The sequence below is a fragment of the Sciurus vulgaris genome, assembly GCF_902686455.1.
Source record: "Sciurus vulgaris genome assembly, chromosome: 5".
Classification (NCBI taxonomy): Eukaryota; Metazoa; Chordata; class Mammalia; order Rodentia; family Sciuridae; genus Sciurus; species Sciurus vulgaris.
In genome coordinates, this window is record NC_136465.1 from 126,939,652 (window position 1) to 126,967,188 (window position 27,537).

At 39.0% G+C, this 27,537-nt stretch overlaps 1 protein-coding gene across 4 annotated transcripts in view; it reads left to right on the top strand.

Moving 5' to 3' along the window:
* Nucleotides 1-27,537, top strand: part of TBC1D30 (TBC1 domain family member 30) — an 85,395-nt gene that overhangs the window by 30,925 nt on the left and 26,933 nt on the right. For 2 of the 4 annotated variants that reach the window (XM_079139674.1, XM_079139675.1), the window contains exons 3-7: nucleotides 16,852-16,913; nucleotides 17,869-17,934; nucleotides 19,760-19,885; nucleotides 21,634-21,819; nucleotides 25,568-25,736. In XM_079139674.1, coding sequence (XP_078995800.1) covers nucleotides 16,852-16,913; nucleotides 17,869-17,934; nucleotides 19,760-19,885; nucleotides 21,634-21,819; nucleotides 25,568-25,736 — 609 coding nt within the window. Of the gene's footprint in view, nucleotides 1-13,690; nucleotides 14,034-16,851; nucleotides 16,914-17,868; nucleotides 17,935-19,759; nucleotides 19,886-21,633; nucleotides 21,820-25,567; nucleotides 25,737-27,537 lie in introns of those variants that run through there. The other 2 variants (XM_079139676.1, XM_079139677.1) reach the window with 2 other exon arrangements.

Sequence of the window (27,537 nt, forward strand, 5' to 3'; positions counted from 1 at the left end):
TGCATAGCATCCCTTTACACAGATGTGTAGTTCCAACTCATTTGGGTGAGTCAGGCAGGGTGGTGGAGGCTTTCCAAATACTCCCCTTTGACTAAAGCTCATTTTCAATCAAATCATACACCAAATTTTTAATATATATTTTTTTTATCACATCAAATTTTTAATACAAGCATTGGACAAACAGCAAGGGAACATTTGAAGTATTGACTCACTCTGTCAAAGCTTCACTATCCAAAGTGGTTCATAAGATTTTTTTTTCAGTGAGTATAATATGGTGAAAGAATTTTTAAATACTCTTGAAAAGACTCAGGGCAATTTGGTTTGAATCATCTCAATAGCTGCCTTAATTCTGAGACACAGTGATTACGACAGCTGCTCCCTGCACGAGAGGGAACACTACAGTGGTACAAAAATCCTTCAGAACTGATTATACCCGGAGACAGTATCATTTACTATCTTCTCTCTATGGAGAGGTTCTTTGGTTTGTTGCTTTCTCAGCTAATGATCCAGCTTCCTGTTTCCTTTTGCATATTTGGTAAATTATTTTTAGAGACAAATCATTTCTGCAGTTTCTTTAGGAAACTTTAAGATGGCCCAGACTTTCTCCTGGATGAGAAAGTTTTAGGGTGGGTTGATGCAAAAAGGAGGGCACTGAATGTCTACCAAGCCAGGTCTGTGCCCTGATTGCTGTCTGCATGCCCTGCCATGGTGCCACTGAAGGACAGCCTGCCTTTTGTAATCCTCACCCAGAACTTTACTCATTTCCTCTGATGTTATGGGATATTTTGTTTGACTGGCAACACTAGGCTGACCATGTGGAAGCCACTTGTTATTTCTACCAGTACCTTATTTGTATTAGTTGGTAAATGATATAATGAAAATTTGCAAATATGATGGATGTCCCATTAATTGGTAATGTACATAGGGCTGTGAATGAATCTGTTTTCAGAACTTCCAAATGTTTTGAACCTGCTCAGATTAAAAAAAAAATCTAGTTATAGTTCACTGACTTAGTGACTGGAGTGTGGCTTTAGAGATTGACCTAGGTTCAAATCCCACCTTCACTTATTAGTCTTATAATCTTGGGAAAGTTATTTAACCTTTTGGTTTGTTTGTTCATTCAGTTATCCATAACTTCCTTTTAAAATTTATTTCCTAGAATGAATAAAGAAAATCAGAAGAGTAGAAGGAAAAATACAACTAGTTCCCACATTCCCACTACCCAGAATTAACTACTTGTATTTGTATGACTGTATTTTCCTGTAGTCATTATTGTCTATGCCTAGTAAAAAAAACTACACAGTAACATGTGCACACTGCTCCTTTTATTCCCCATTGCTCGGGAAATAATATCTACTTTGTTGTGTTAAACAAGAAAGGATAATTTAAGTGCCTCGTCCAGTGCCTGAGCCATACTGAATAATCATTACATGGTAACTATTGTTATTGGTTGTTGTTCTCTGCATCCCATCCTTTTTTTTTTTGTGTATCCCTATTAGGAAATATAGTCCTGGTAAGTTGACAAACTTAGAAACACAATTTTTGACAAGTAATTTCTCCTTCTAAGATATATTTGCAACCCCAACTTGAGAAATTGCTATTAATACATGTAGGAATATAGAATATACCATAGACCCTGTTTATGTTGCAAATAATGAAAATGTATTTAAAGACCACAACTTTCTTTACCCAAAGGACTTAAAATTAGCATACTACAGTAACACAGCCACATCAATGTTTATAACAGCTCAATTCACAATAGCTAGATTGTGGAACCAACCTAGATGCCCTTCAACAGATGAATGGATAAACTGTGGTATATATACACAATGGAATATTATTCAGCCATAAAGAATAATAATATTAGGACTTTTGCAAATAAATGAATGGAATTGGAGAATATTATGCTAAGTGAAATAAGCCAATCCCCAAAAACCAAGGGCCGAATGTTTTCCCTGATAAGTGGATGATGATATTTAATGGGAGTGGGGAGGGTGGGGGTGAGAGAAGAATGGAGGAACTTAAGATTATGTAGAGGGAAGTGAGGGGGGTTAGGAAAAATGGTGGAATGAGACAGACATCATTACCCTATGTACGTGTATGATTACACAAATGGTATGTATCTACATCGTGCACAACCATAGAAACGAAAAGATGTACCCCATTTGTGTACAATGAATCAAAATGCAGTCTGTAAAAAAAAAAAAAGACCACAAATTTTGTATTTGTTAGACTCTTAAAAATAAAATGGTTGAATCAAACTTCAGAACATTGCATTCATTATTTGCAAAGTTATAATATTGGAGGAGTAGAAAGGTTGAGAAAAAAATTGCTGTCTTAAACTCTGCTATGCAAGATTGATTTCCTGCTCACAGTTATCTTACAAAGCCAATGGCCACTGGGTAATTAATGCTGGGGCTTTATTAATTTTTGAAGAGCAGAAAAGGTTTGACTTATATGCATTGTAGCAAATTCTCCTAAAGTAACATGTTTAAAAAATCAAGAGGATGAAAAATGTGACCAATTTGTCAGTTTAAATGAACGTCCTTTTTTATGGACTTCCTCAAGTGGTTTTGCACTAAATCTGTAGGTCAAGTTGGATGCTGACATAATTAAAGAGCAAAGAAGCTCAAGTGACCCAGTGGTATTGTTAGTAATTCAAGACAGTGGTCTCATATAGGTTAAAATGTCTTAAAATACTCTGATGTGCCTTTACACTGCTATATTAATGATAGAGAAAATATTTAGATAGAGAGCTTACTGTGTGCCAGGCTCTGTGGTAAATACTTCACCTCTGTTATCCTTAGAATAACTCTAATGTAGAAGGTCCTTAGTTGCCCCATTTTGTGGGCGAGGAGACCGAGACCAGTAAGTTACCCAAGTTTACACTTGTAACATATGGAATTCAGTTGTTGAGGCAGGTACCATTTAAACTGGCAGATCAGCAGGATCCCAGCCTGAATGGTGGAGCCAGGTTTCAAACCCAGGCGACTGGTTTTAGAATCTCTGCTTTTTAGCTACTATCCTGTACTGATTGTCCTTAAACCTGTAATTACAGGAGCATTTTTACTTAATGTGTAGAGCCAGTATGTGATATCTGAGCATCACATATTTTGGAAATTTGTCAGGGAAACTAAGAATAGTGTTTTTGGATTTTTTTTTGTACATTGCACAAATGTTAGTCAAAATAACTGTTTGTAAACACATCTGCTTATTTTTCTTATAGTTGAATAAAAAGTCTTTTTAATGGGTAGGAAATCATGACATTCTTCTAACATGAAGAATTTCTGGTTTTATTTCTTTTTAACATCTATGTACCAAATGTGAATTTATGATTTTATTTCTTTTTAACATCTCTGTACCAGAGCACCATGCTACCTGCAGGCAAGGGTGGGGGTCAGGTGCAACAATGAATAATAATTAGCCCTTGCTAATTATTATTATCATAAAAGAAATGTATGATTTACTGAGAGGAAAAAGTCTGCATATAAATAATTCAAGGGCATGGGTGAATCAGGTGCGGGGGTGGGAAGTGTAACATATGGAATTCAGGTGTTCAGGCAGGTACCATTTTAAAATGGCAGATCAGCAGGATCCCAGTCTGATATTCTTTGTGTGCCTTATACAGTTAAAAAGACATTTACTGAGTCCCTATTATGTATCAGTTTTTGTGGTAGAAAATTATTTTGCATTTCCCTAAAATATATTATAGTATAGGTTGAGCATCTCTAGTCTAAAACAGTTATTTTGACTAACATTTGTGCAATGTACAAAAAAAAAAAAATCCAAATTTCATGTTAAGACTTGGACCCTACCCCCAAGATATCTTATTATGTATATGCAAATATTTTAATATCTGGAAAAAACAATTCCCCAGTTTGAAACACTTGTGGTTCCCACCATTTTGAATAAAGGATACTCAACCTGCAGTTGTTTTTCAAGTGTCAGGAAAGTTTAAAATTTAGAGAATCAGAAGTAATTTTTTAAAAGACATAATTGATCCCCTCCCTGGGCTCTGGCATATCTGATGATGCTGGCATTAGACCAGAATGACACTGTCAAGTGATGCTCTGCTGTAAGTGGGGACTAAAGACAGTGGTAATTAAAGGTACCGGCATTGCCGTACTAAATACATGAGCACAATAGCCATACTGGTACTGATTCTAGAAGAAAGGAGAACATAGAAAGTATATTTACTATATGCTGTCTGTTTTCTTCAGAGCTTTTTTCTCTATTACCAAACCTGTAGGTTGACTTTCAAAATTGAGAACATAAATATGACCATTTCCCAGGATACTCTGATAGATTCTTGTATTTTTATAACAGCAAAGATGAGAGTGAACGTAGGGGCTGGGATTGTGGCTCAGTGGTAGAGTGCTTGCCTAGCATGTGTGAGGCACTGGGTTTGATTCTCAGCACCACATAGAAATAAATAAAGGTCCAGTGACAACTTAAAAAAATAAATAAATATGGATCATCAGATTGCAGCCCTTTGAAATGCTATGGCTTACATTGACTGATAGCATAAATCTGTCTTCACCCCCAAGTATCTGTCACCTGTGTTGTTCAGGAGATGTACACCTTCTTTTTAATATAGTTCCCAGTGTGATTTAAAATTCCTTACATTCACTGCCCTGTGATTTAACCATAGCTGAGAGTTATGCTAGCTTTTATATTTAGAGTATGGAAACAAAACACATGTATCATTTTAATTAAATGTTTCTTTTAAGTCAATGTTTTTATGTTATTGACTTTTGAAATACAATGCAAATTTGCCTTAAACAGGTCTAGACTTTTTGTATGGGAGTTATCCTACTTATTATAGCTTTTTGGCTAATATTTTTTCTTCCTGATTCTCTGAACTTCTTTGAAAACAAGCTTCATTTAAAGAAATAAAGTTCTTAGCTGCTTTTTTGGAATTTCTAGATAAAGTAGTCACAGAAAAGTTGTATGTATGTAGGCAGGAATCATGAAGTTTAGCTATTAAAAAAGATGTTTTCAAAATGAAGTTCTAAGAACATGACTTCTATTTTTAAAAGTTTAAATTGATGTTATGGTACAGACACAACAAATGTAATCATTCAAAAATAGGAAAATCAAAGATAATGGAATGAGACAAACATCATTACCCTATGTACATGTATGATTACACAAATGGTGTGACTCTACTTTGTGTACAGAGAAATGAAAGTTGTATGCCATTTGTGTACAATGAATCAAAAAATAAGAAAAAAAATAAGAAAATCAATAACAAATTTAAAGCTCCTAGTTTTATACATCATACATAATCATGCACTTTTTTTTTTTTTTTTTTTTTTTTTGGTATTGGGAATTGAATCCAGGGGTTCTTAGCCACTGAGCCACATCCCCAGCCCTTTTTATTTTTTATTTTGAGACAGGGTCTTGCTAAGTTGCTTAGGGCCTCACTAAGTTGCTGAGGCTGGCTTTGAACTTGTGATTCTCCTGCCTCAGCTTCCTGAGTCACAGGAATTATAGGCGTGTGCCACTGCACCCAGCGAGTGTACATTTTAAAAAAACTTTCATATTTTAGATGATGACCTGGGCTCAGTTTAATTGCCTGAACTTCTAATGCCTGTTCTGGACTCTTCAACAATGAGAATAATGACTGAGAGATAATGTAAAGTTCTTAATAAACATAAAAATTCAATTCAGACTACTTTTAATAAGTCAAGTAGGTAGAATACATTTTACAAATTTTTACATATATTTTATGATGAGGACTGACCCCAAAAAGATTTTTATTTTTTTGGTTAAATTTCAGTTTACCTGAAAATATAACCACCCAAACTGTATTCTCTAAGCATTACAGTTGCCCAACATTTATATTGGATTGAGGAATTCTAATAGAGTAATGGACTTTCTGCATATCTGTTCAATTGACCACAGGGAATCATAGGGTTGGAAGCTGTTTTGCTGGTCTGAATGGTCCAGCCTCCCCTCATTTTAAATGTGCTTTCATAGCACCTCTGCCTGTTGGGCCTAAGAACTCCACAGGAGAGGTCATTTAGGATTTCCTTGAGGTCATGTGTTTCCTTTACAATGAGAGCATTCTTACATTTTGCTGACATCTCCCTCTTCACAACTCCCATTTAGCAGTTCTAAATTAGTCCTTTAGAGCAAATGCAAAGCTATTCTCAACTGATGTGGGGCTGCATGTCTATAATCCCAGTGACTCAGGAGGCTGAGGCAGGAGGATTGCAAGTTAGAGGCCATTCTCAACAATTTAGTGAGAGCCTAAACAACTTAGTGAGATCCTGTCTCAAAAAAATTTTTTAAAAAGGACTGGGGATGTAGCTTAGTGGTAAAGTGCTCCTCAGAATAATCCTCAGGCCCTAAAAAGCAACAACAAAACAAAAACAAAGGTAATCTCAGGATTCCTATCAAGCCGGTGAGGGCACCAGGGTAAGACTGCAAAAGATGAGGTCTGGCAGTAGTGGTGGGTGCTCTGGGCCAGTTAGACTTGCTCTGGGGGCAGGACTTGGGTCTTGCCTGATTGGGCCTCTGGGTAATCTGTTGACAGTGCCATGCTAGCTGCTGACCTTTCTAGTTACAATGCACACTCATTAAAGAAGGGCACCCAGGTTTAAATGTATTCAGTGCCTGCTTTGTGCAGGGCTAGACTCTTGACTTTCATTATGACATTCAGTTTTCACAACTCAAATATTGTTTATCCTAAAGATGAGAAGACTGAGACCCATTAATTAGGTCACTTGACCAAAGATAAAGAGCCAGTGAAAAAGTGATGTTGGGACGCTACCTTGGCCTGCCACATTGCCTCCTGGAGGGTTCTGTGGTGCCATGACCTGTGTGCCTGCACACGTTCCCTCGTCAGTCCACACATTTGCACCATCTCTTTTGAGTGGACTCAGCTTGCAGAGCTAAGGCTACCAGGCTTGCCAAGTTGATGCTATCATTGATTCCAATATCTCTCCTCTTCCTGACACTTCTCTCTTATCAAAATTAAGTATATTACTTTCAGAGGCATCAGCCTCTCTTGTCTAGGGATGTATTTTTAAGCCAAATAAATCAGCACTGATTGGTGTGAGAAACTTCTCCTTTCATGTCCCTCCACTGGGTCAAAAGAATGGCTTGGTGTAAAGTGCTGGGGAATCTAAGCTAAACAGCTCATCATGACCAGGTGAAACACTGGTTACATCTTCTGAAGTGATGAGTATAAGTCTCCTAGTTCCACTCCTGACTTATCATTGAATTAAAAAAAAAAAAAAAAAAAAAAAAGAAGAGCAAATGAGCTTTATCCTCAGACTATTTTCAGGTAATATTTAATAGCTCAGTCAAATAAAGTTCTGGGAAAACATTTGAACATACAAATCTTAAGATGTAGAAATAATGGTCTCTTTCCAGGTATTCACAAAGTATTGTGTTTATAATTTTGTTTTTTTAAACCTTTTTTAGATGTTGATGGACCTTTATTTTGTCCATTTATTTATATGTAGTGCTGAGAATCGAACCCAGCGCCTCACACGTCCTAGGCAAGTGCTCTACCACTTAGCCACAACCCCAGCCCCATCACAGTATTTTAAAGGATCCCTTCACACTGTCCTTATCGCTGCTCAGTTATGGAACTGTAAGCTCTTGAAGGTAGAGCATGCCTGTTCACACTTGCATTTTTCATGGGTCACCATATAGGCTTAGCCACAGTGGTTGATCAATAAGTGTTTATTTTATGAATGAATAAAAGAAAAAACACAAAGATGTCTTTTTATAGTCATCTAGGTTATAACATAAACCTAGCTCAAGTATAGGTTGACCTTGGTTAATAAGAAAATCTAAAATCTGAAATGCTCCAAAATCCAAAGTATTTTGAGCAACCATATGCCACTACCACAGTTGACAGTTCCACATGACTTCATCTGATGAGTCACGAGCAAAACTGAAGCATGCCCAAATTATCATATACAATTTCCTTCAGCTCTATGTGTAAGGTGTATTCGAAACACAAGTGAATTTTTGTGTTTGAACCTGGTTCCTGTTTCCTACATATCTCATTATAGATGTAAATATTCCAAATCTGAAAAATCCAAAATCCATCACATCCACTCTTAAGGATTTCAGATAATGATACTTAGCCTTAGTATTTAATTGATTTAGTAATCATGAGGCCAAAAAAAAAAAAAAAATAATACTTCACAGAAAATAGTGGATAAAAATAATAGGATGATTTCTTAAATCTTTGGTTAGTTTTATGTCTGAGGCTACATGGATCTGATTACAGAGGTGTTAAGTACATTTCCAATATAGTACTCTGAAATGGAATTTCCACCTCACCTGTAAATTAAATGATTATATTAGATAATTTTGAAATTTATGTTCCATAAATATAACTGTTTTCTATTTCTTTGCTTTATCCAAAATATTGGAGTGTGCTTGAGTGGACTATTGAGGGTGGTTTTGTTTTTGAAAGTATCTTGTTAAAATAAATGGTCTTGAGAAACCATAAATAGGAATACTGGAAGGGAAGAGAATCAGGCTGTGTGTGATTTGGTGTTGAAGTTTAAAACTTTTCTGTTCCACATTTGACAGAACCTTTTCTGTGAATTTAACAAAATACAAAAGCCACACCTGACTGTCTTAAAGGATGCCTGTATTTAAATACATAAGTTGCTTTTATGACTAACAGGAGCAAATCATATAAAAAGAAAATGAAATGTTCCATATACATAATATGGTGTGTCAGGTAATTGTAAAGTTTTTTCTTACCTCTTAATTTCTTCTTACTGCCCTACTTCTGTGTCTCTTTCAAGAGGGAAAAATGATTCTGATGCTCATCACCGTGGGCTTACAGTGTGTAGGCTCTATTGTGAATAATGAGTTGAATAGAGGCCTGCCTTTTATGTAGGTCTGAGGAGAATGGTAACTGCTTTTGGAACTGGCCACAGATCCTATATTAGTCAGTTTTCTGATACTATAACAAAATACCCAACATAATTAACTTAGAAAAGGTTTATTTTAGCTCACAGTTTTGGAGGCTCCAGTCCATGATATAGTTGGCCCTGTCGCTTTGGCTCTGTGGTGAGGCAGCACATCATGGCAAGAGACTGTGGTGGAGCAAAACTACTCACCTCATCAGGAACCAAGGAGTAAAGAGGAAGAGACAGGGGGTCCCATTGTCCCCTTCCATGACATACCCCAGTGACCTAAAGATCTCCCCTAGGCCCAACCTCTTAAAAGTTGTACCACTTCCCAATAGTGCCATGCTGGGGACCAAGCCTTTAACACATGGGTGCACTCAAAGTCCAAACTACCGCAGATACTAGGAGATGTGTGGGAGATGTTATTTTTACTATTCAAGAGTTATTAATATATCCAGAACATTTGTGGAGAGAAAAGAATAGCAGCTTTTATGCCATCAGTCCCCTACCCTGTTAGTTAGCAGGAGTGCAAAATGTACCCATCTCCTGCCCAAAGGAGACAGCATTAGATCTGATGACCTGGTAGGAAGCCTTCTGACCCTCAGAGACTCGGTACTTATGAACAGCTGCCATGGAACTCAGCAACTGTGCACTTGAGCTCCAAGCCAGCTTCCCCAGAGCAGGCTGGCTCCCTGTGGCTTTTGTCTTTCCTCACAGCAGGCTTCCAGGGCTTTTTCTCTTAGTAATTGCCACCACTAGTTCTGTTCAGTCCCTGAAGATAAGCACGTAGGCCTTTTTTATTTTAAGACTTTACTGTTAAACAAACATAGCAGCAATAGGAAATCAGAAAAGTCTCAGATTTGATTCCCTTCTAGAAGCCCTTCGGGACTTAGCATTTATTCCTTATGTTGAGCTTTCTTTTCTTTCAGACTTCTTCCCCTCTGTCTCATTAAAGGAAAAGTTTGCTCTCAAGGAAACCTCATTCCCAGCACGTAGGCTTGCTGATGCAGGAAGTGCTGAGTGGTCCATGATTCCCTGTTTCAGCCTGGGAGCTTGTATTTCTGAGGATGTCCCAGGAGTACTGGGCTCTGAGGCATTCTGGGCATTTGCTTTATTCTCTTTAGCACCACAAAGAATAGTTTCTCACCCAGTGTGAAGTTTACATTAAGTTTTCCTTCCCCCAGATCCATCTTAAATCGTAACTGTTCTGGACTGTGCCAAGGTAGGATTTGCCCATGCATGAATTCACTGTTATTATTTCTTTAGTAAAGATCATTTGATGAGTAAAGAGGGACGGTGAGTTGGCCAGGCACTGAGAGCCTCGGGCACATCCATGCCGGCTTGTTTCCTCTGTAAGTGGACTTCAGATGACATCTTTTGCTTTTTGGAAAACAATATCCCAGACATGAAATAAGAAGCTGTGAGTCACATAATAAATATAATACTAGGTTTGTGCCATGGCTGCTTTTTGAGTATTGTACTTTAGTCCTTGTTTAATTATCTGTTTGCTACAAAAATTGGCAGTCCTGGCTTTCCTCTCCAATGTAAACAAAATAATATTGTTTAATTCCTTTGCTGCTTATTGCCATAATAGAATTTTTTTTTTTTTTCTGATTCAACTTCTGTATAGTTTAAGAGTGGGAAGTTTTCAAGGAAGTTTTTTCTAATGAACAGAGTCAGTTTTTCCTTGTAATAGATCTAAAGAAGATGGAAACAATGTTCATTTTGAAAGTGAACAAGCTCTTGTCAACATCGGGAAGAAAAGAAACTGGAGAAGAATTTTAGAGGGGCTGGGGATGTAACTCAGTTGGTAGAGTGCTTGCCTTACATTCAGAAAGCCCTGGGTTCAATCCCTAGCACCACCAAAGGGGTGGGAGGATTTTTCAGAAAGAGGTCTTTTCATCAGCCATGACGTATCTGGGTGACATGACAGTCCAGGGTCTAGACTTTGGCTCTGGCAGTTTCAAAATTTAGGAGAAGCTAAATGATAATTGCCAGGTGAGACTGGCATCAGAGACAAAGGGAGTTAGAGATGGCCTGAGTGGCTTGTGTCATACAGTCTGGATATTCTCCCCACTGCAGATGGTGCGGTGGAACAGAGACCATTGCTCCTCCTCTTGGATAGCAAGCCTGCCTCTCCTGCCAGCCCAGCGCAAGACACAGAGTGTGAATAGCTTCTTGTTAGAACACAAACCCCTCTGAGTTTTGAGCAGAGGAGCGCTCTGGGAGACAAGACTGTGCATGCAGAGACCAGCTTGTTCTCCTGGTGTTTCCCGCTCCTGCAAGTTCTCTTCCTTTGATTTTGGGTGTTCACCACCATCTTTAGCCCCAAGGGCATACTGGGGCCTCTAAAACATTGGCCAGACAAAAGCAAACATTGGGCCTCTGTTCTCAGCTTAGCTGAAATAGGCTAGAACAGTTAATGGATACCTTATTAGTGTTAAGAGAAAGATAAAAGATAATGAACATGTACCCAAACTGCAAAAGCACCCAGCTGATGACTGATAGATTTCTGTATCTGAGTTTGGGCAAAAGGTTGGGAAATCTAAGCAAACTCTTAATAATGACCAGGCTAAAAAGTGACTTTATCTTCTAATGTGATGTGTTTTCTGAATGCTGTTTTTTTTCAAAGCATCTTTACTTCAGTCAGGCAGCTATAATTGAATAGCTCACACATCCCTTATTAGCCTGGTTTGCTTTTGCAGGTGACTAACTTCATTTTAACATATTTTGTTTTTATATATTTCATTCTTAGAGTTGTACCATTTCTGACAATGTCCTCAAATTCTGGGAGCACTGCACAAAGTCTCAAATGTACTGATTACAAACTGAGTGTGCCAGAGTCATAGGAATGACTTCTTTTTATGGCTGGTTTAGAGTAGCATTATGAAAGCATTTAAAAATATTCAAATTTTTTGCACTTGTAGCCATTGTTTTTGATAGTCAAATGATTTCATCTTTGGTCAATCAGAGCTTATTGATGTGCCTCTGATGTCCTTTGACATGACCCCATTAAATCTTGGAGCACTTCCTTCCTTTCTGAGTTCATCAAGATGTTTCAGGCTCTCCTACTTTTTTCTGGTCTACGCCTGGAATCAGTCACTCCTGAAAAGAGCCTTTGTTCCTTTTAGTGGGGAATGGTGTTTCAACCTGGGTGCTGGAATATTCATTGCTGCTGAATTGGCCATCCTTCTAAATTAATTCAGTGGATATATTTATTTTTGAAAGGAAAAGAATATGAGTTTATACCAGTAGTTTCAATTTAAATATATTATTGTATTTTAAAGAAATCTGTCTTCTTTGTTGTATACTTAAATTTTCTGTCACACTGAAAACCCCTTGGCTCCATTTGACACTAAAGTAATTATCTATTTGCTTTTTTCTACAATGTATATAAGTTTAAACTACCCATATTTTTAATAACAATGATACTGCTGAATGAAATATTTCCTTTCAGCTCTACTTGCTCTTGGAGTATATACCAGTGTCAAAGTTATATTGTGTTCTAAATCAACTCAATTATTTTTCCTGTGTTCTTAATATTATCAATGTGCTGTTTAGTTAGGTTTATTTGCTTTCATTCGTTTTGAGATTTTAGAGTATTCTGTTTTGTTTTGGTTCCAGGGATTGAACCGGGGGCCACTTAACCACTGTGCCACATCCCCTGGCCCTTTTTATTATTTTTATTATTATTTTTAAAATTTTAATTTATTTTTATTGTAAACAAATGGGATAAGGTTGTTTCTGTTTGTACCCCTGGCCCTTTTTAATATTTTATTTAGACAGGGTCTTGCTGAGTTGCCTAGGTTCTCCTTAAATTGTTGAGGCTGGCTTTGAATTGGTGATCCTCCTGCCTCAGCCTCCTGAGTCTGGGGATTACAGGTGTGTGGTACCATGCCTGGCTTAGAGTGTTCTTTTTAAATTTTATTAATTTTGTTAACATTATCCCACAATCAATCTATATAAGGCAAATCCAAAGAAAGATCAGCTTTTCATTCCTGTCTCCACACTGTACCCTCTCCCTCCAGTTTTTTAAATTTCATTTTTGGTTAATTGAACTAGTGTTTCTGTTTCTAAAGAATAGAAATACAAATATATTTACACCTCACCCTTTTCTTCCTTATTCATTTTTTTGTGGTAAATATTCCTTTGTTTTAAGAATGGCTTTTTCTTTTCTTTTTTTCTTTTTAACAGCAAGGATGGTTAATACTAGCTCAGAACTACTGAATCTCTGGAGAGAAGAAACACTTCTTTCAAAAACTGCTTTTCAAATGAGCACACTTTCCCAAAAGAGAAACAACCATTAAAAAAAAAAATTTTTTTTAAACTATGTTTTCCATGCCTCTCTAAGCTACAGAAAAGTGTTTAATGCAATTTGGGGTGAAGATTGTACTTCACCATCTGTCAGCTTCAATGCCATGCTGCCAGATTTGTCCTGCAGCGGGCTGACCGTCCGTTCCAAGGTTGCTTAGATGAGGTGGGCACTTGCAGCTTGCTGGGCATTCTGCACCTGAGGCTTGCTCCCTTTGGAACCCTCTCCAATCCTCCCGGCCTCTCTCCTGGAGAAGCGCGGAAAACAGTTTCTGGTGTCTGCGCGCTCCCGGCTCCCTGACTCCTGGGCTACCGGCTCCAGGGCGGGGGCCGCCCCGCCTGCGCACGGCGATGCCGGGATTGGGGGCGGGAGCGCTGCCTTCGTCTCCGCGCGCTCGCTGGCTCCCGCCCTCCCTCCCTCCCCGCCCCAAGCCCTTTCCTGCCTCAGCTGTGCAGGCTCCGCACTGCAGATGCCCGCCTGCCTCCCGGTGTTCGGCAGCTCCCGCGGTGCCTCTCAGGTCCTCTCGATCCCCCAAGGGCCGTTCGCTGCTCCGCAAGCACCCTCGTCTGCTGGGACTCACTGAGCTCTGCCCGCGAAGCCGCTGTGCCGACGAGGCAGCGGGGAACCAGGAGGACATCGGCGGCGCCGGAGCCCGGGGTGCTCTCGGATGCGGCAGGACAAGCTGACCGGCTCCCTGAGGCGCGGGGGGAGATGCCTGAAGCGACAGAGTGGCGGCGGTGGTGGCGTGGGCACCATCCTAAGCAATGTGCTCAAGAAGCGCAGCTGCATTTCGCGGACCGCGCCCCGGCTGCTCTGCACCCTGGAGCCGGGTGAGGACCCGGGGCTGCAGATGGGGCGCTGGAAAGTAGCGTGGCGCCACGGAGCCAGTGCTGCTCTCGCCCTTGCCTCCGCTGGACTCCGCCTAGGCCGGGCGCCGTGGCATGGTGCTGGCGGAGCTCGGTCGGCCTGGGAGGGCACAGTGCGCGCACCAGGGCCTGGGCACCGGCAGTGGCCTCCTGAGACGCTAAGAATGGGCTACTCCCGCCCGCGGACCCCCACCCCGCGGCCTGGGCGCTCGGCCTTCTGCGCGAGGTGGGGAGGTGCGGGAGGCTGCCTCCGCGATCAGAGGCTGCGCCACCTATTGTGCTCTCAGGAAGCCAGACCTTGAAAGAGGTGTGTGGGGTGGAGAAAGGCACAGAGTTGACACCAGAGGTCGGAGGGGAAGGCTGCGACCGCGAAGCAAAAATCGAATATATGCTTTCCTGATCGTGCCTGTAGTGAATCCCGGGGTCAGCTCTTCTGGAGCCTCTAATTTGAGTGCCCCTGTGGGGAGCAGACAGGAGATCCTTGCTGTAGGTAAGGTTCGGAAGCACGCCTGGCCATGCTAGAATAGGCCCTTTCTGCCAACAGCCTGTGTTTACACATCCCTGCTTCTCCAGGCTGCATAACTCGGCGTCAGCTCCACCACCCGGCGTCCTTCCCCGGGGTTTTAAGAGGCTGGCGCTGGCGACTGAGCGCAAAGGAAGTCAGCTGTATTCGCAATGGTGCTTGGTGCTCACCTTTTCCTGGAGTGGCCCCAGCTGGGTTTCAGATGTATTGGTCGTCTCCACTGCCCGCCCCTCAGCGACTGCTGGGACCCGTTATAAGCCAGTTGTGGGGGATTCAGCCCAGGCTTTAAGTCCCAAAGGACGGAAAGCATTACTGCCTTCCAAACCTCGTGGTTTCTTTGTTTTCCTCCCCACGGAAGTGTCTAGTTGCAGAAATTGTAGTATTTATTCATCATCTTTTACCTCTCTTAAAAAAATCCCCTTCCCACGTTAAAAGTGTTTTATATTTCTGAATCCTGAGCTGCTGTGATTATCAGATGAAACATAAACCTTCTTTTCTTCTTTATTCAATTAGAAGAAAAAAGGGTGAAAATGACCTGATTTAAGCTTTTGTATGCAGGCGGCGAATGATCAATTCCACCTAAATTCTCTGACTCATTTTTGATTATGGGAAAATAGTTGTGGTTTTGGCTAACCAACTCCTGCTGGGTTTCAGCTTGGAAAGGCAATCTGTGTGACGCCCAGCAGTTGCTCCAGAAAAGTCAGAGGAGGATATTTGATCAAACACGTAAGAAATCCTGCGAGTTTAGGGCAGCAGGAATAAGTCAGCTTGGGACTGACTTATTGCTCTTTGTTGTAATAAAGGAAACGTAATGATTATATGCTCCTCCGTTCAGCACCCCGCTTCTGGACAGCACCTTCCCAACAAAGTCAGTTTTGTTTATTAAAATGCCTTTGGAGCTAGAGGCACTCTTGAACTTCATTTAAACCATCTTACAGAGATGAGAATCAGTGGGGTACTTAATGTTCCTCTGAAGAAGGGAATCATCTATCCAGGCAGAGTATTTTGACTCCGAAGTTTTAAAGAGAAATATCAAGACATTGATTGGATGCCTGGGATTCTCTACCATAGCGCAACTTTAGAAATCTAGGTCCCAATGCGTGTACCCACAGCACTCTTCCAGGGCTCCAAGAACACCCACATACTGTCATGGACTTGGGCAAATCAGACACATCTCTTTCCTGCTTCTCCTCTCCAAGATATGTCCTTTAAAAGACCAATCTACTTTATTATTACTCATAATATTTTATAAATTCGGAAGATTCCATACCACCCCTCAGCACTGAAAATGTGGAGAGATTTTCAGTATGCCTAACCCACAACCAACAACTTGTAGGCAAACATATCATTTGATTTTTGTAATTTGTAAAGCTGAATGTTATTGATAATGTTTGGTAGTTCTTGGTCTTTGGGCTTAAAAGCAAAAGTCTTTTAAAAAGTGATTTAAAATGTCTTCTCCTTGATTTTGAAATTATAGAAGGAGGGTTTATAGTATTTTCAGATATGATTTTTTTTTTTTATAGAATTTACCAGGAATAATCACCCCTCCCCCTCCCCCTCCTCCTCCCCCTCCTCCCCCTTCTCCTTCTTCTTACTCCTCCTCCTCCTCCTCCTTCCCTGTGGTGCTGGGGATTGAACCTGAGGCTTTGGCAGTGCTTTGCAAGTGCTTTACCATTGAGCTATATCCACAGCCCCATGATATTATGTTATTGCTTTGGATATTCCACTGAAGTTATCTTAATAGTCTCAGTCCCTGCAAGTGTCCTGGAAAAACAAACTCTTAAGTAGAGAACTATCTTCCTATGTTTCATTAATATTAATTACACTGTACTAGGAGATTTACAGTTAATCATCATAACAGTCCTCAGAGATGACATTATTATCCTAATTTTAAAGATAAAGGAATTGAGGCTGAGACAGGTTAAGTAGTTGGTTTGAGTGTGAGAACCATCATTGAATGGAGGTGTGTGTGAATCCAGGCCTGTGGCATCCATTTTTGTTTTGTTTTGTCACTACTCCAGGTAGCTGTGAAAAATGCCATTTCAAGTGATAAAGCTCCATTCTATTGCCATAGGGTATCTTCCTGTTTTAATCAATACATTTACTTTTTATTTTAACAAAAACTAGGTAAAATTTAGTAAAAATACCTGTTTTAAAAATTTTAATGATTATTCAGTAGATACAAGTTTTTACTTATATTTTTGATCTAATTTGTCATAGCTTCCATAAATAACAAAGATTTATGTATTTTTCTTTTAGGAGTTGACACAAAATTGAAGTTCACTCTTGAGCCATCTTTAGGTCAAAATGGTTTTCAGCAGGTAACTTTATTTTTGCCTTTGAATACACTCTTGTTTGGGTTCCAGTAGGGGACATTGAGAGATAGTCTTAAAGTGAGAATATTAGCATATACTTTGATATGCATAAGAAGATATCAGAGTTTTTTTTTTACCCCTCTGGTTTCAGGTAAAATAACTTTGGAAACTACACATGACAAATTTTGCATTTTCTTGTTTTTTTTTTTTTTTTTTTTTTGTATTGGGGATTGAACATAGGAGCACTTAACCACTGAGCCACATCCCTAGCCCTCTTCTATATTTTATTTAGAGACAGGGTCTCGTTAAGTTGCTGAGGCTGGCTTTGAACTTGTGTTCCTCCTGCTCAGTCTTCCAAGCCACTGGGATTACAGGCCTGCACCACCATGCTCAGCCAATTTTGTAACTTTCTATAAATGGTATAATTGTGAACAAATTTTAATAACCAAATATTTATTTTTCTGAACTCATATATATATATATATATATTTTTTTTTTTTTTTTTTTTAAACCAGGGATTGAACCCAGGAGTGCTAACCACAGAGCTACGTCTCTAGCCTTTTTTAGTATTTTGTCTAGAGACAGGGTCTCGCTGAGTTGCTTAGGGCCTTGCTAAGTTGGTGAGACTGGCTTTGAACTCAGTTCTCCTGCCTCAGCCTCCTGAGCTGCTGGGATTACAGAAGTGCACCACCATGCCTGGCACATGTTTTGATTTTTGAACCAGAGGCCCAACTGTTATGTGTATACTGCAAATGGGTCACAGGTGTTTTTAGAGTATTTAAGGAATAGGTCTTGGGGCAGTCTTTCCCCAGACCCGTAACTGCTGGCTTAAAGAACTTTATTTATACTATGTGCTGTACTAATTGTACCATACTCTGTGTATGTCAAGATGGAGAAGAAGTTGAAAGTGCTTATCTAGGTTGGTATTATTATTTCCCTGATAGCTCTTCTTTGTTCCTAGTGGTATGATGCTCTCAAAGCGGTTGCCAGACTATCAACAGGGATACCAAAGGAATGGAGGAGAAAGGTAAGGCGGGTTCACAAGGCTAAAATACAAAAGTACCGTCATTCTGTCCTTCTTCAAAACCTCTGGAATGTCAAAAAATTCTAGATTGAGTAATTTGATACTCATTCCTTCATTATTCATGCATGCAGTAAGCATTTATTGCTGATCCATTCTGTGCCACATACTATTCTAGGTGCTAGGGATGGAGCAGTGAAAACAACGGCAGACTGAAGTTTTTGTCCTAAGGAGCTTACAATGAATAAAATATAAAGTATGTCAGATGGTGACAAGTGCTGTGGATAAAAATAAAGAAGAGAAAGAAATAAGGAGAGTGTGGGAGAATGGGGGTAAGGAGGTGGAATTTTAAATAGCAAAGTGACACCCAAGTAGGGCCCTGAAGGAGGCGAGAAGTCAGAGATGTAGCTACCTGGGGAGGACACTCCAGGCCAAGGGAACAGCCAGTGCAAATGCCCGCAGGTGCGAAGATCTCACCTGATTCAATCAAAAGCAGAGGGGTGGGGTGGAGCACTGAGGACAAAGGGAGAAGCAATAGGGGAGAGCATCTTAGAAGTAACCAGAGGGTTTAGGCCATGTAGGCCCTTGTAGGCTCTGGTCAGACTTGGGATTTTTGGGAAGCCCTGGGAAGTTTGAGCAGGGGAGTGACATAATCTGAATTACATTTCAAAAGGACTGATCTGATCTGTCAGCTAAATTGAGAATATGAGAACCCAGGACAGAAACAGAGAGACCAGTAGGAGACTCACAATAATTCAGGCAAGAGATAGATTTGAGTTGGGGCAGTGGAGATGGAGAGGAGGGCCAAATTCTAGATATATTTTGAATACTCAGCTGACATAAATTCCAAGTGGACTGAATATAAGGTATGAAAGGTATGTCCAGGAGGACTTTAATATTTTGGCCTGAGTGACTGGAAAGGTAGAGTTATTGTTTACATAGATGGGAAGATCAGGTGTGCATGTTTTATGTTTGATTGTATGTAGTGTTGGTTTTGTGGGGGATTAGATGTTTAGTTTTGAATCTAATAAGGTTGAGATGCCTATTAGTTATCTAACTTGAAGGTATCAAGTGGGCATTTGGACATATGATTCTGATACTTATAAACCTGGTTGGAGATATTAATCAAGCGTATTCCTGCTAAATTATGTTAAAATACCAAAATTAATGTGTTCTTAGGAATATTAATTTATAAACTTAGTTTTAATATTCCTAGAATTTGAACATTGAGAGTTCCTCAGAATAAATATTTAAAATGGCATCATGAAATGCATTTTTCAGAAGCAGATTTTCCAGTTAAGATAAAGGAGTAAAAATATCCAGTGACTCTTTTAAAAAAGTTATTCATTATGGGAGCCCATCTGTCAGTTTTATGTGTGTGGGAGGGATGATTTAAAGGCAGAGGCCTCCATGGTGAAAAAAAGAGTCTGTCACCATGAGTGACCAACTGGATTTTGTCCAATCATGAAGAGCAACTTAGAGCCAAGTAAAACAAGTTTATAAGACAATGCAGTTAATTCAATGAACTGAAACAAAATTCCAAAAAAACTTAGGCTTCTTTCCTTAATAGTATCTCTAATGCTTGGATTGTTACTTGGCACATGGTAGGAACTTTACAAATATTTAGAAAAGAAAAAAAAAATGAAAGGCCCCAAAGGTTGCAATTCAGTATAGCAAGAATTTTGATGAGATTGTTACAGATCTTGATGTACAAGCTTTATCTGTCAAGGAACAGTTCCCATTTTCTTATTGGATGCCGTAACTATTTTCTAACAAAAGTGAAATTACATATTCTACTTTAGCAACCTTTTTTATTTATGCAATATTTTAGGTTTGGTTGACCTTGGCAGATCATTATTTGCACAGTATAGCCATTGACTGGGATAAAACCATGCGTTTCACTTTCAATGAAAGGAGTAATCCTGACGATGATTCGATGGGAATTCAGATAGTCAAGGTAATGCCCCTGAAATTTAACTGTAGTTCTAACAAAGAAAAAAGACTCTAAGAGCCAAATGTTTCCTAGATAGAAGATCGAATGATCTCTTCCTTGTGGTCTGAATGTCTTTGTATTTTCTGACTCACTGTTTCTTTAGTTAACAGCCTTTTTTATGGGGAAACTCAACTATGCCTTGTCTTCCTCAATTTAAATGGTGCTAGTGAGAAGAAAATGCTTGTGAATGAGCTTCTACTCATACTCAGTTTGTTTATCTTCACCACATATTGGGAGATTGAATTTGTTTTTCCTTTATCATAGGTTAGTCCTTTGTTAAACTAAGTTTTATATAAAAGTCACTGATTGGAGAAATTTAAAGTTAGATAGTAGTTCATAGTAGAATCATTTGGCTCTTATTAGGGTCTTTGATAGTTTCTTAACTGTTAATTGATATAAATAGTGAGAGTTGACTGATGGATCTACCTTAAACCAGGTGGTGGCAGGTTCAAGCCAGCTGTTGAGACAGCTGTGGTTCACCTACCTGTTATTGCATTTGATTAGAGCTTGGTGCTGAAAGCACGAGGATTCGGCTTCCACTCGATTCCAGAGTAATCCTCTTACGTAAGGCTCTAGCACATGCTTTCGGATTTTTTATGAGTGCATTACAGTGTGATACTAAGCTGGGATTTTAAAAGGATGGTTGTTTCATCTAATTTTTGACTGCTACAAGTTGGCTAATGTTTTGGCACATTTGAATATTCTTTTTAAAGGAGGAAGTACTAACTGAAGTGAGCAACTTTCTGATCTAACTTGGTCTGTTTCAGACAAACGCTAAAAAAAAATTATGACATTTCACATTGCATATTAAAAACCTTTGCATCATCCGCATTTTAATTGTTTGAGATTTCAGAATGTTTCACTGAGATAAGCATTTCATATTTGAAATATTTTCTTTCTGTTTAGCTTGTGAATTAAGAAAGTGTGCATTTTATAATAAACATGTTATTAAGAGGATCTGTTCTTTCCCCAATGAAGCAAATGCTATGTCGATTAAATGACTTCGGCTCCTGAAAATCAGAATCTCTGCTTGGCAATTAAATTATAGATATTGCTCTCATTACATATTAATACAGAACAAATGTTTCTGTCCTTATACAAATTTATAAAATGATTTGGATAGAATGATTTTTATTTCTATAACATAGATTTTTTTTTCTATTTTGATTTACTCCCTAATATTATTTAGAGTTTTGATAGCTAAATATTATACTGTATTTTTTGGAGGGACTGTTAGCCTCTGTAATAAATGTGTTGAAATGACTATTGTTTTATATGTTTATATATATACACACATACACGCAGTATATATATTTTATATATACATATTTATTTATATATATGTGTATATATGTGACCGATACCCATATTTAAAATAAATTATTAACTTATGTGAAATTAGAATTTTATTTTTGCTAATTGAGTTATTTTTTGTGTTAATTCTGGGGACACTCTAAGTAGGAAATTTGCCTGACTGATCTTCCCCTTGCATGTCTCTCTTAGATAGTATATTCGAAAATATTTGAAAGAGAACACTTAAAAAAAAAAAAGTTTTGGCCTTTGTATAAAAGTTACTTACACATTTTTAAAAAACTAAAATCCATGTTGCTATTTTGATTCTATTTAATGGTGAGGCAAAGAAATAACAAAAGGTATCTTCCTTTTGAGGGAACATTAGGAGATATTTTAATATTGCTTCCCTCACTTTTCAGGATCTTCACCGCACAGGCTGCAGTTCTTACTGTGGCCAAGAGGCCGAGCAGGACAGGGTGGTGTTGAAGCGGGTGCTGCTGGCCTATGCCCGATGGAACAAGAACGTCGGGTACTGCCAAGGCTTTAACATCCTGGCTGCGCTAATTCTGGAAGTGATGGAAGGCAACGAAGGGGATGCATTGAAAGTGAGTACAACTGGTGGAGGGAATAGGAATTCTCCTAGAGTGGAAAACCAGAGCTATAACTCTCTTCTCTGATGCCTCTCCCTTTTCCAAGGTGTTTTCCATACCTTTATAATGACCTATGTTAGCATTTCCTCCAGGTTAAAGCCATGTCAAGTGACTCATGTATCTGCCGACTATGAGGGTGATTATTTTCTAGTCTTGCTTATAAGGCATCATATGTTAAAAGCAACTTTAGGTATTAATTGTGCTAATTATCCATGTTTATGTAACAAATTAGCGGCTTAAGACAGGTAGCATGTATTACCCTATGGTATTTTTGAGTCAGAAATCTGGGCACAGCTTAACCGACTCAAGGTCACATCACTGTGGCATTCAAACTGTTGGTGGTTGTGTTCTCATTTGAAGGCTTGACGGGGTGGGGGGAGCGAGCATTTGTCAAGTTTGTTCATGTGGTTGTTGGCAAGACTTAATTCCTCACACGCTGTTGAACTGAGGGCCTCTGCTTTTCATGGGTTGTTGGCTGGAGACCTCTTCTATTTCCTTGCCGTGTAAGCCCCTCCACCCGACCACTTGATGCTTGGCATTCCAGAGGAAGCAAGAGAGTAAAAGCAAGTGAGGCAGAGAAGTTCAAGTTACAGATTTGTAGCCATATATCAGAAGTGACATCATTGTTTTTCCATATTCTATCATATGTAGCAGTCCCCAGGTCCAGTTCACACTCAAGCGGAAGACTACCAGGAGATGGAAGTTATTGGGGTCATGTTATAACCTGCCTACCATACTAGTTATCTTTAATTCATATTTGGGGCAAGATATGGAGGAGGTGGGCAGAACGTATCTATGGAGAAAGGTCATGGAAGTGAATTATATCATTATCTTTTAATCTTTGATGTGTGGGACCTTTATTAGTGGGACCTTTATTAGGTACAATTCTGGAAACACCTTGAGTTGAAGCACTAACAGTGTAAGCTTATGGATCTGAATGTGAGTCATGAGTCATCAGAAATAGTCTTTATGAGAAACGAAGCCTTTCAAATGTGTAGGATGGCCACTGCCTTAATTGCTTAGGGCAATGTGGGTTGCTAATTCATATTTGAACATTTAAGCACCTATTAATTGCAGTGTTTGTGAAGTAATAAAGGGTTGCTTGGTCTCTGTTTTCAAGATACCTTACCAACCCTGCCAACTCTTGTGTTTAACTGTGGTGAATGCCTCAGTGACATTCTCTGTCCTTGCCTAGTGTGCTATGGAAAAATAAGCACACGTTCCTCCTGGGTTTATGCATATCATAGTGGACTTAATTATAAACCCAACCAGACATGATCTGAGTCTGTGTTCACCTTCTCACTTTTTCCATTCATGAATTTAAGGAAATAGCTTTGAAAAGCCCTGTTTATCAAATGGGGGGGGGGGGGAAGTTGGGAGGACAGTGACAAATTAAATATGTGAATTTAAGACATTTTAAATTAAATGTCTTAAATTTTATTTACTCAGTTATCAGTGCTAGTGTTTTTCCAGATATAATTTGTGTGACTATAAAATGGAAATTGTTCTGTTGAAAAGTTGGAATAAATGATTCAGGCCTGAGAGCTGGGGAGGTTTGGGAAAAGGAGTGTACATGCCAAGCAAATCATGAAAGGACTCAGTGATACTAAAGAAACTAAAAATTCACATAAAAAGATGGTTTGGTTAAAACTGAGAAACGGAATATTTTTATTTCTGTCCCCTAGAAAATAAGCTCTATGGAATGAGATGACATATATCATCATCATTTAGGAATGTGTAGATCTTATGATTAGATATGCAGAGGAAAGTTGGGTTGATGAAGAAACTCTTCTGATGCCAAGGAAAACATCAGTGTCTGTGTTTTTCCAGCAGCCATTTTGGCCTCAGCAAGTTGAAATTATTAGGGGCATTCATAGTTTATTAGCAACAGGTGAACCATTTTTCTGCTTCCCAGCACTCTCTTTTGTTCATAATTATTTTGTTTATAAATATTTGTTAAAAATTTGAAGCCCTCCCATTACTTATTCTCATTAATTTATTTTTTAAGTCACAAGATTTGGCCTTTGAAATTTGGTAGTGAACTATCTCTTTTGTCTTAACACCAGACTTTGAGATGACTTTAAACTGAAAATTCTATTATAAGAAATACTAGAATAATTGAAGGCATGTTTTTCCTTATTCTCATAAAATTTTGAGGGGATCATAATTTGTTAAAGACGCGAGTCCTTTTCTTGGTACTATGTAACTTCTCCTTAGGTGGAAGGGTAATAACCCTCACACCATTACCTTTAAATTTGTGTTCCTGCTCCTATAAATCCCTTTTCTCCAGATCCATGGAGTGTACTAGGTGCCTACCAGGATGCCTTACTCTGCCGGGAGTCTGCTCTTTCCCATCTGGCCCCTTTCCCTCCCTGTGGACTGAACTTACTCCTTGTCTTGCCGAGCTCCTCTTTCCTAGGCAATGATACATTTACCTGGTAAATCCTATGCTAACCTAAGAAGGCTCCCTGGGCTTGTGAATCAGAAACCTCAGAGGGCCTTCTCAAGAATCTTCTCTTGCATACAAAAGCATGATCTTAAAAGTAGAAAGTATAAGCCAGGAATAAGGGGAAAATGGGCCTATTGCAGGACTGGAAGATAGGTAGGTAGATAAAAATCGACTTGTCTTTTTTTTAATTAATAGAGTTTTGTGGTATCCTGAAGGTAAAAAATGTGAGACTACTACTTTTCCACTAGCATACATAGACAGCTATGATTTTGTTCTTAATTTTTTTGTGTGTGTGTGCTCTGGGAATGTAAGCTGATCTTTTACAACACATACAAGCAGACAAGGAAAGGACTAGAGATTGAGGGACAGAACTTTTTTTTGGTGGGGGGTACCAGGGATTGAACTCAGGAGTATTCACCCACTGGACCACATTCCCAGTCCTATTTTGTATTTTATTTAGAGACAGGGTCTCACTAAGTTGCTTAGTGCCTCGCTTTTGCTGAGGCTGGCTTTGAACTGGCGATCCTCCTGCCTCAGTCTCCTGAGCTGCTGGGATTACAGGCGTGGGAGGCCATGCCCAGGCCAGAACTTGTTTTTGTGTTGCTAGATCTGATGGTTCTTAACATTTTAGAAAAGGTAATACAAATATAAAACTCAGAGTGAAAATTGTAACTTGGGTGACAATCTTATGAAAGAGATGTGGGTTTAAAGATTCCTGTTTGTTCAAACAAAAGTTGGTTGCATTTTCCTGGGAGAGGAAAAGTAGACCAAAAGCCAACATCAGTTGCTATAATAACCCAGGTTGTTGGAAAGTGAATCTCAGGGCCACCTCAGTGTGGGTGTTTTATGACAGGCCATCTCTTGGGTTTCATATTGAGGTTGTAAACTACTCATATCCAGGATTCCATGCTGAGGCTCCTGCCTGTGGCTGATGAAGCCTGTGTTTTCTCATTCCTCAGTGAAGCTGAGAGTTGTATGATCACAGCTGCATATGGGGTCTGGTGGCCTATCTAGAAATTTCAGAGGGTGGCAGAATTTGGGTCTGGATTACTTAGATAATTATGCTGCCAGCTCCTTACACAGGAGGTATAAGGAGGTGTAGGTGAACCTGGAAAAATTGGTACTGATACATTTAAAGGAGAGTTTGCTTTAGCTAATTGCATTTTTTCTATTTGAATTGTATTCTTTTAATTTTGGACATGGTTAGGATTCTGGTTGCTATGAAGCTGTATTATTCTTTATCTTTTTCTTCAGATTATGATTTACCTCATTGATAAGGTACTTCCTGAAAGCTATTTTGTCAATAATCTGCGGGCATTGTCTGTGGATATGGCTGTCTTCAGAGACCTCTTGAGGATGAAACTCCCTGAATTATCTCAGCACCTGGACACTCTTCAGAGAACTGCAAACAAAGAAAGTGGAGGTTGTGGTGTTTCATTGCTATTAAACCTTTGAAAATATTTGCCTTGTGAGATTACATCCTATATATGAGCTTAAACCTTGAATGGAAATGCAGATTTCTGGGTATTCTTTCTTTTCTTTCCTTTTTATTATTTTTTTAGTTGTAAATGGATACAATACCTTTATTTCTTAAATTTATTTATTTTTATGTGGTGCTGAGGATAGAATCCAGTGCCTCACACATTCTAGGCAATTCTACCTCTGAGTTATAACCCCAGCTCTTCTGGTTATTTCCATTATAAGAGTTTGGTGCAGTGAAAATGGTTTCCAGAGAACAAAAACAAAACTGAAAATACATACATAGGGTCATGTGTTAAGCCTCTGGCTGGTCATGGGTAGGAAACAGTTTGAGAACCTAACATCCTCTTCCTACCAGATCAAAAACTAACAGGATATATTGTACTCTAGATGAAGAATAGTGTATGTGTCTTATTGTCTAGTTAAAGTGCTCTAAGCTGGCACCAAACCTGTAGGAGTTCTTTAAAGGTGAGCTGCAGGTACCATTTAGCATGAGCTGGCTTTGCGGAAACATTGAGGCCAGAGAAGGGCAGCGCCCAGAGCTGCTGCCATCTAGTGGCCTCACCAGCCCTCGGCAGTACCTGGGCTAAGTTGCTGCAATGAACTCCCATTGTACTTCTGCAGCTGTGCTCTGATACCAGAAAGAAGAAGTTTTCTGTGTTTCCTCAACTTGGCTGCTGGTTCCTGTTGCCGATCATGCATTCGTGTTCTAGTCTGACCCACACATTTAAGTCTGGGAGCATAGTAAAGGATTTCAAGGATCTAATCTTTGATTAAAATACACTGGGCTATTTTAGTGACAGCTGGGTGTCTCTGCGTTTTTTCTTCTAGTCTATTTAAATAATCTCCTCATTTAATTTGGTGTGCAGTGTAACTGCATACTTGTGTGAATTTCACAGTGCTTCTGCATAGATTGGTCTTGCCTGTCCTGTAGGCAGACAGTTTATTGAGCTACACATTTTCCCCTTTGTGGCACCTGGCTACGAGGAATAACCTGTGGTTCTAATCTGTGAGCAAATGTTTGTTCACAGGTAAGGAGAAAGAAAATGGGTGCAGGAAAACAGATCTCTTTTTGCTTACACTTTAGTAATTGTGCACACTGATATAACTGGGAGGGAAGGTCAGTCCAAATGTCTTAAGTTTTTATATTTCAATAAAATATAAACTTAGGGTATCACAGGAAGTAGAAGAACAGTGTTTTTAGCGAATTCAGAATTTCAAAATGGATAGAACTCCACATCTTTCTTTAAAACTATATATAATTTAGTTCAAAATATTTTTAAATTTAATGTTGTCTCTAAATATTTTGGGATTTTTCAGCTAGCTTTCTGAGAATTATGTACATAATTTAAGAAGCAGACAGGTAAATGGTAATGAACTATTTTGTTCTTATTGGCCACATTTGAATAAAAGTAGGCTTTATAAGAGTCTAAAAATCGGATGGCTTTTGCTTTCAAGAGGCTAAAATTCTTTCTTTTTATCCTGTTTTTGGTGAGGAAAACTTTCTCCTTAATTTCTAACACCCTATAATAGGTAGAGTCAGAGTAGGTTTTATTTATTTATTTATTATATTTTTTAGTTGTATAATGACACAATACCTTTACTTAGTTAATTTATTTTTGTGTGGTGCTGAGGATCAAATACAGTGCCTCATACATGCTAAGCAAGTGTTCTACCACTGAGCCACAATCTCAGTCCCCAGAGTAGGTTTTAGGTTAAGATTTCTGATGTATCAAAAAGAATGT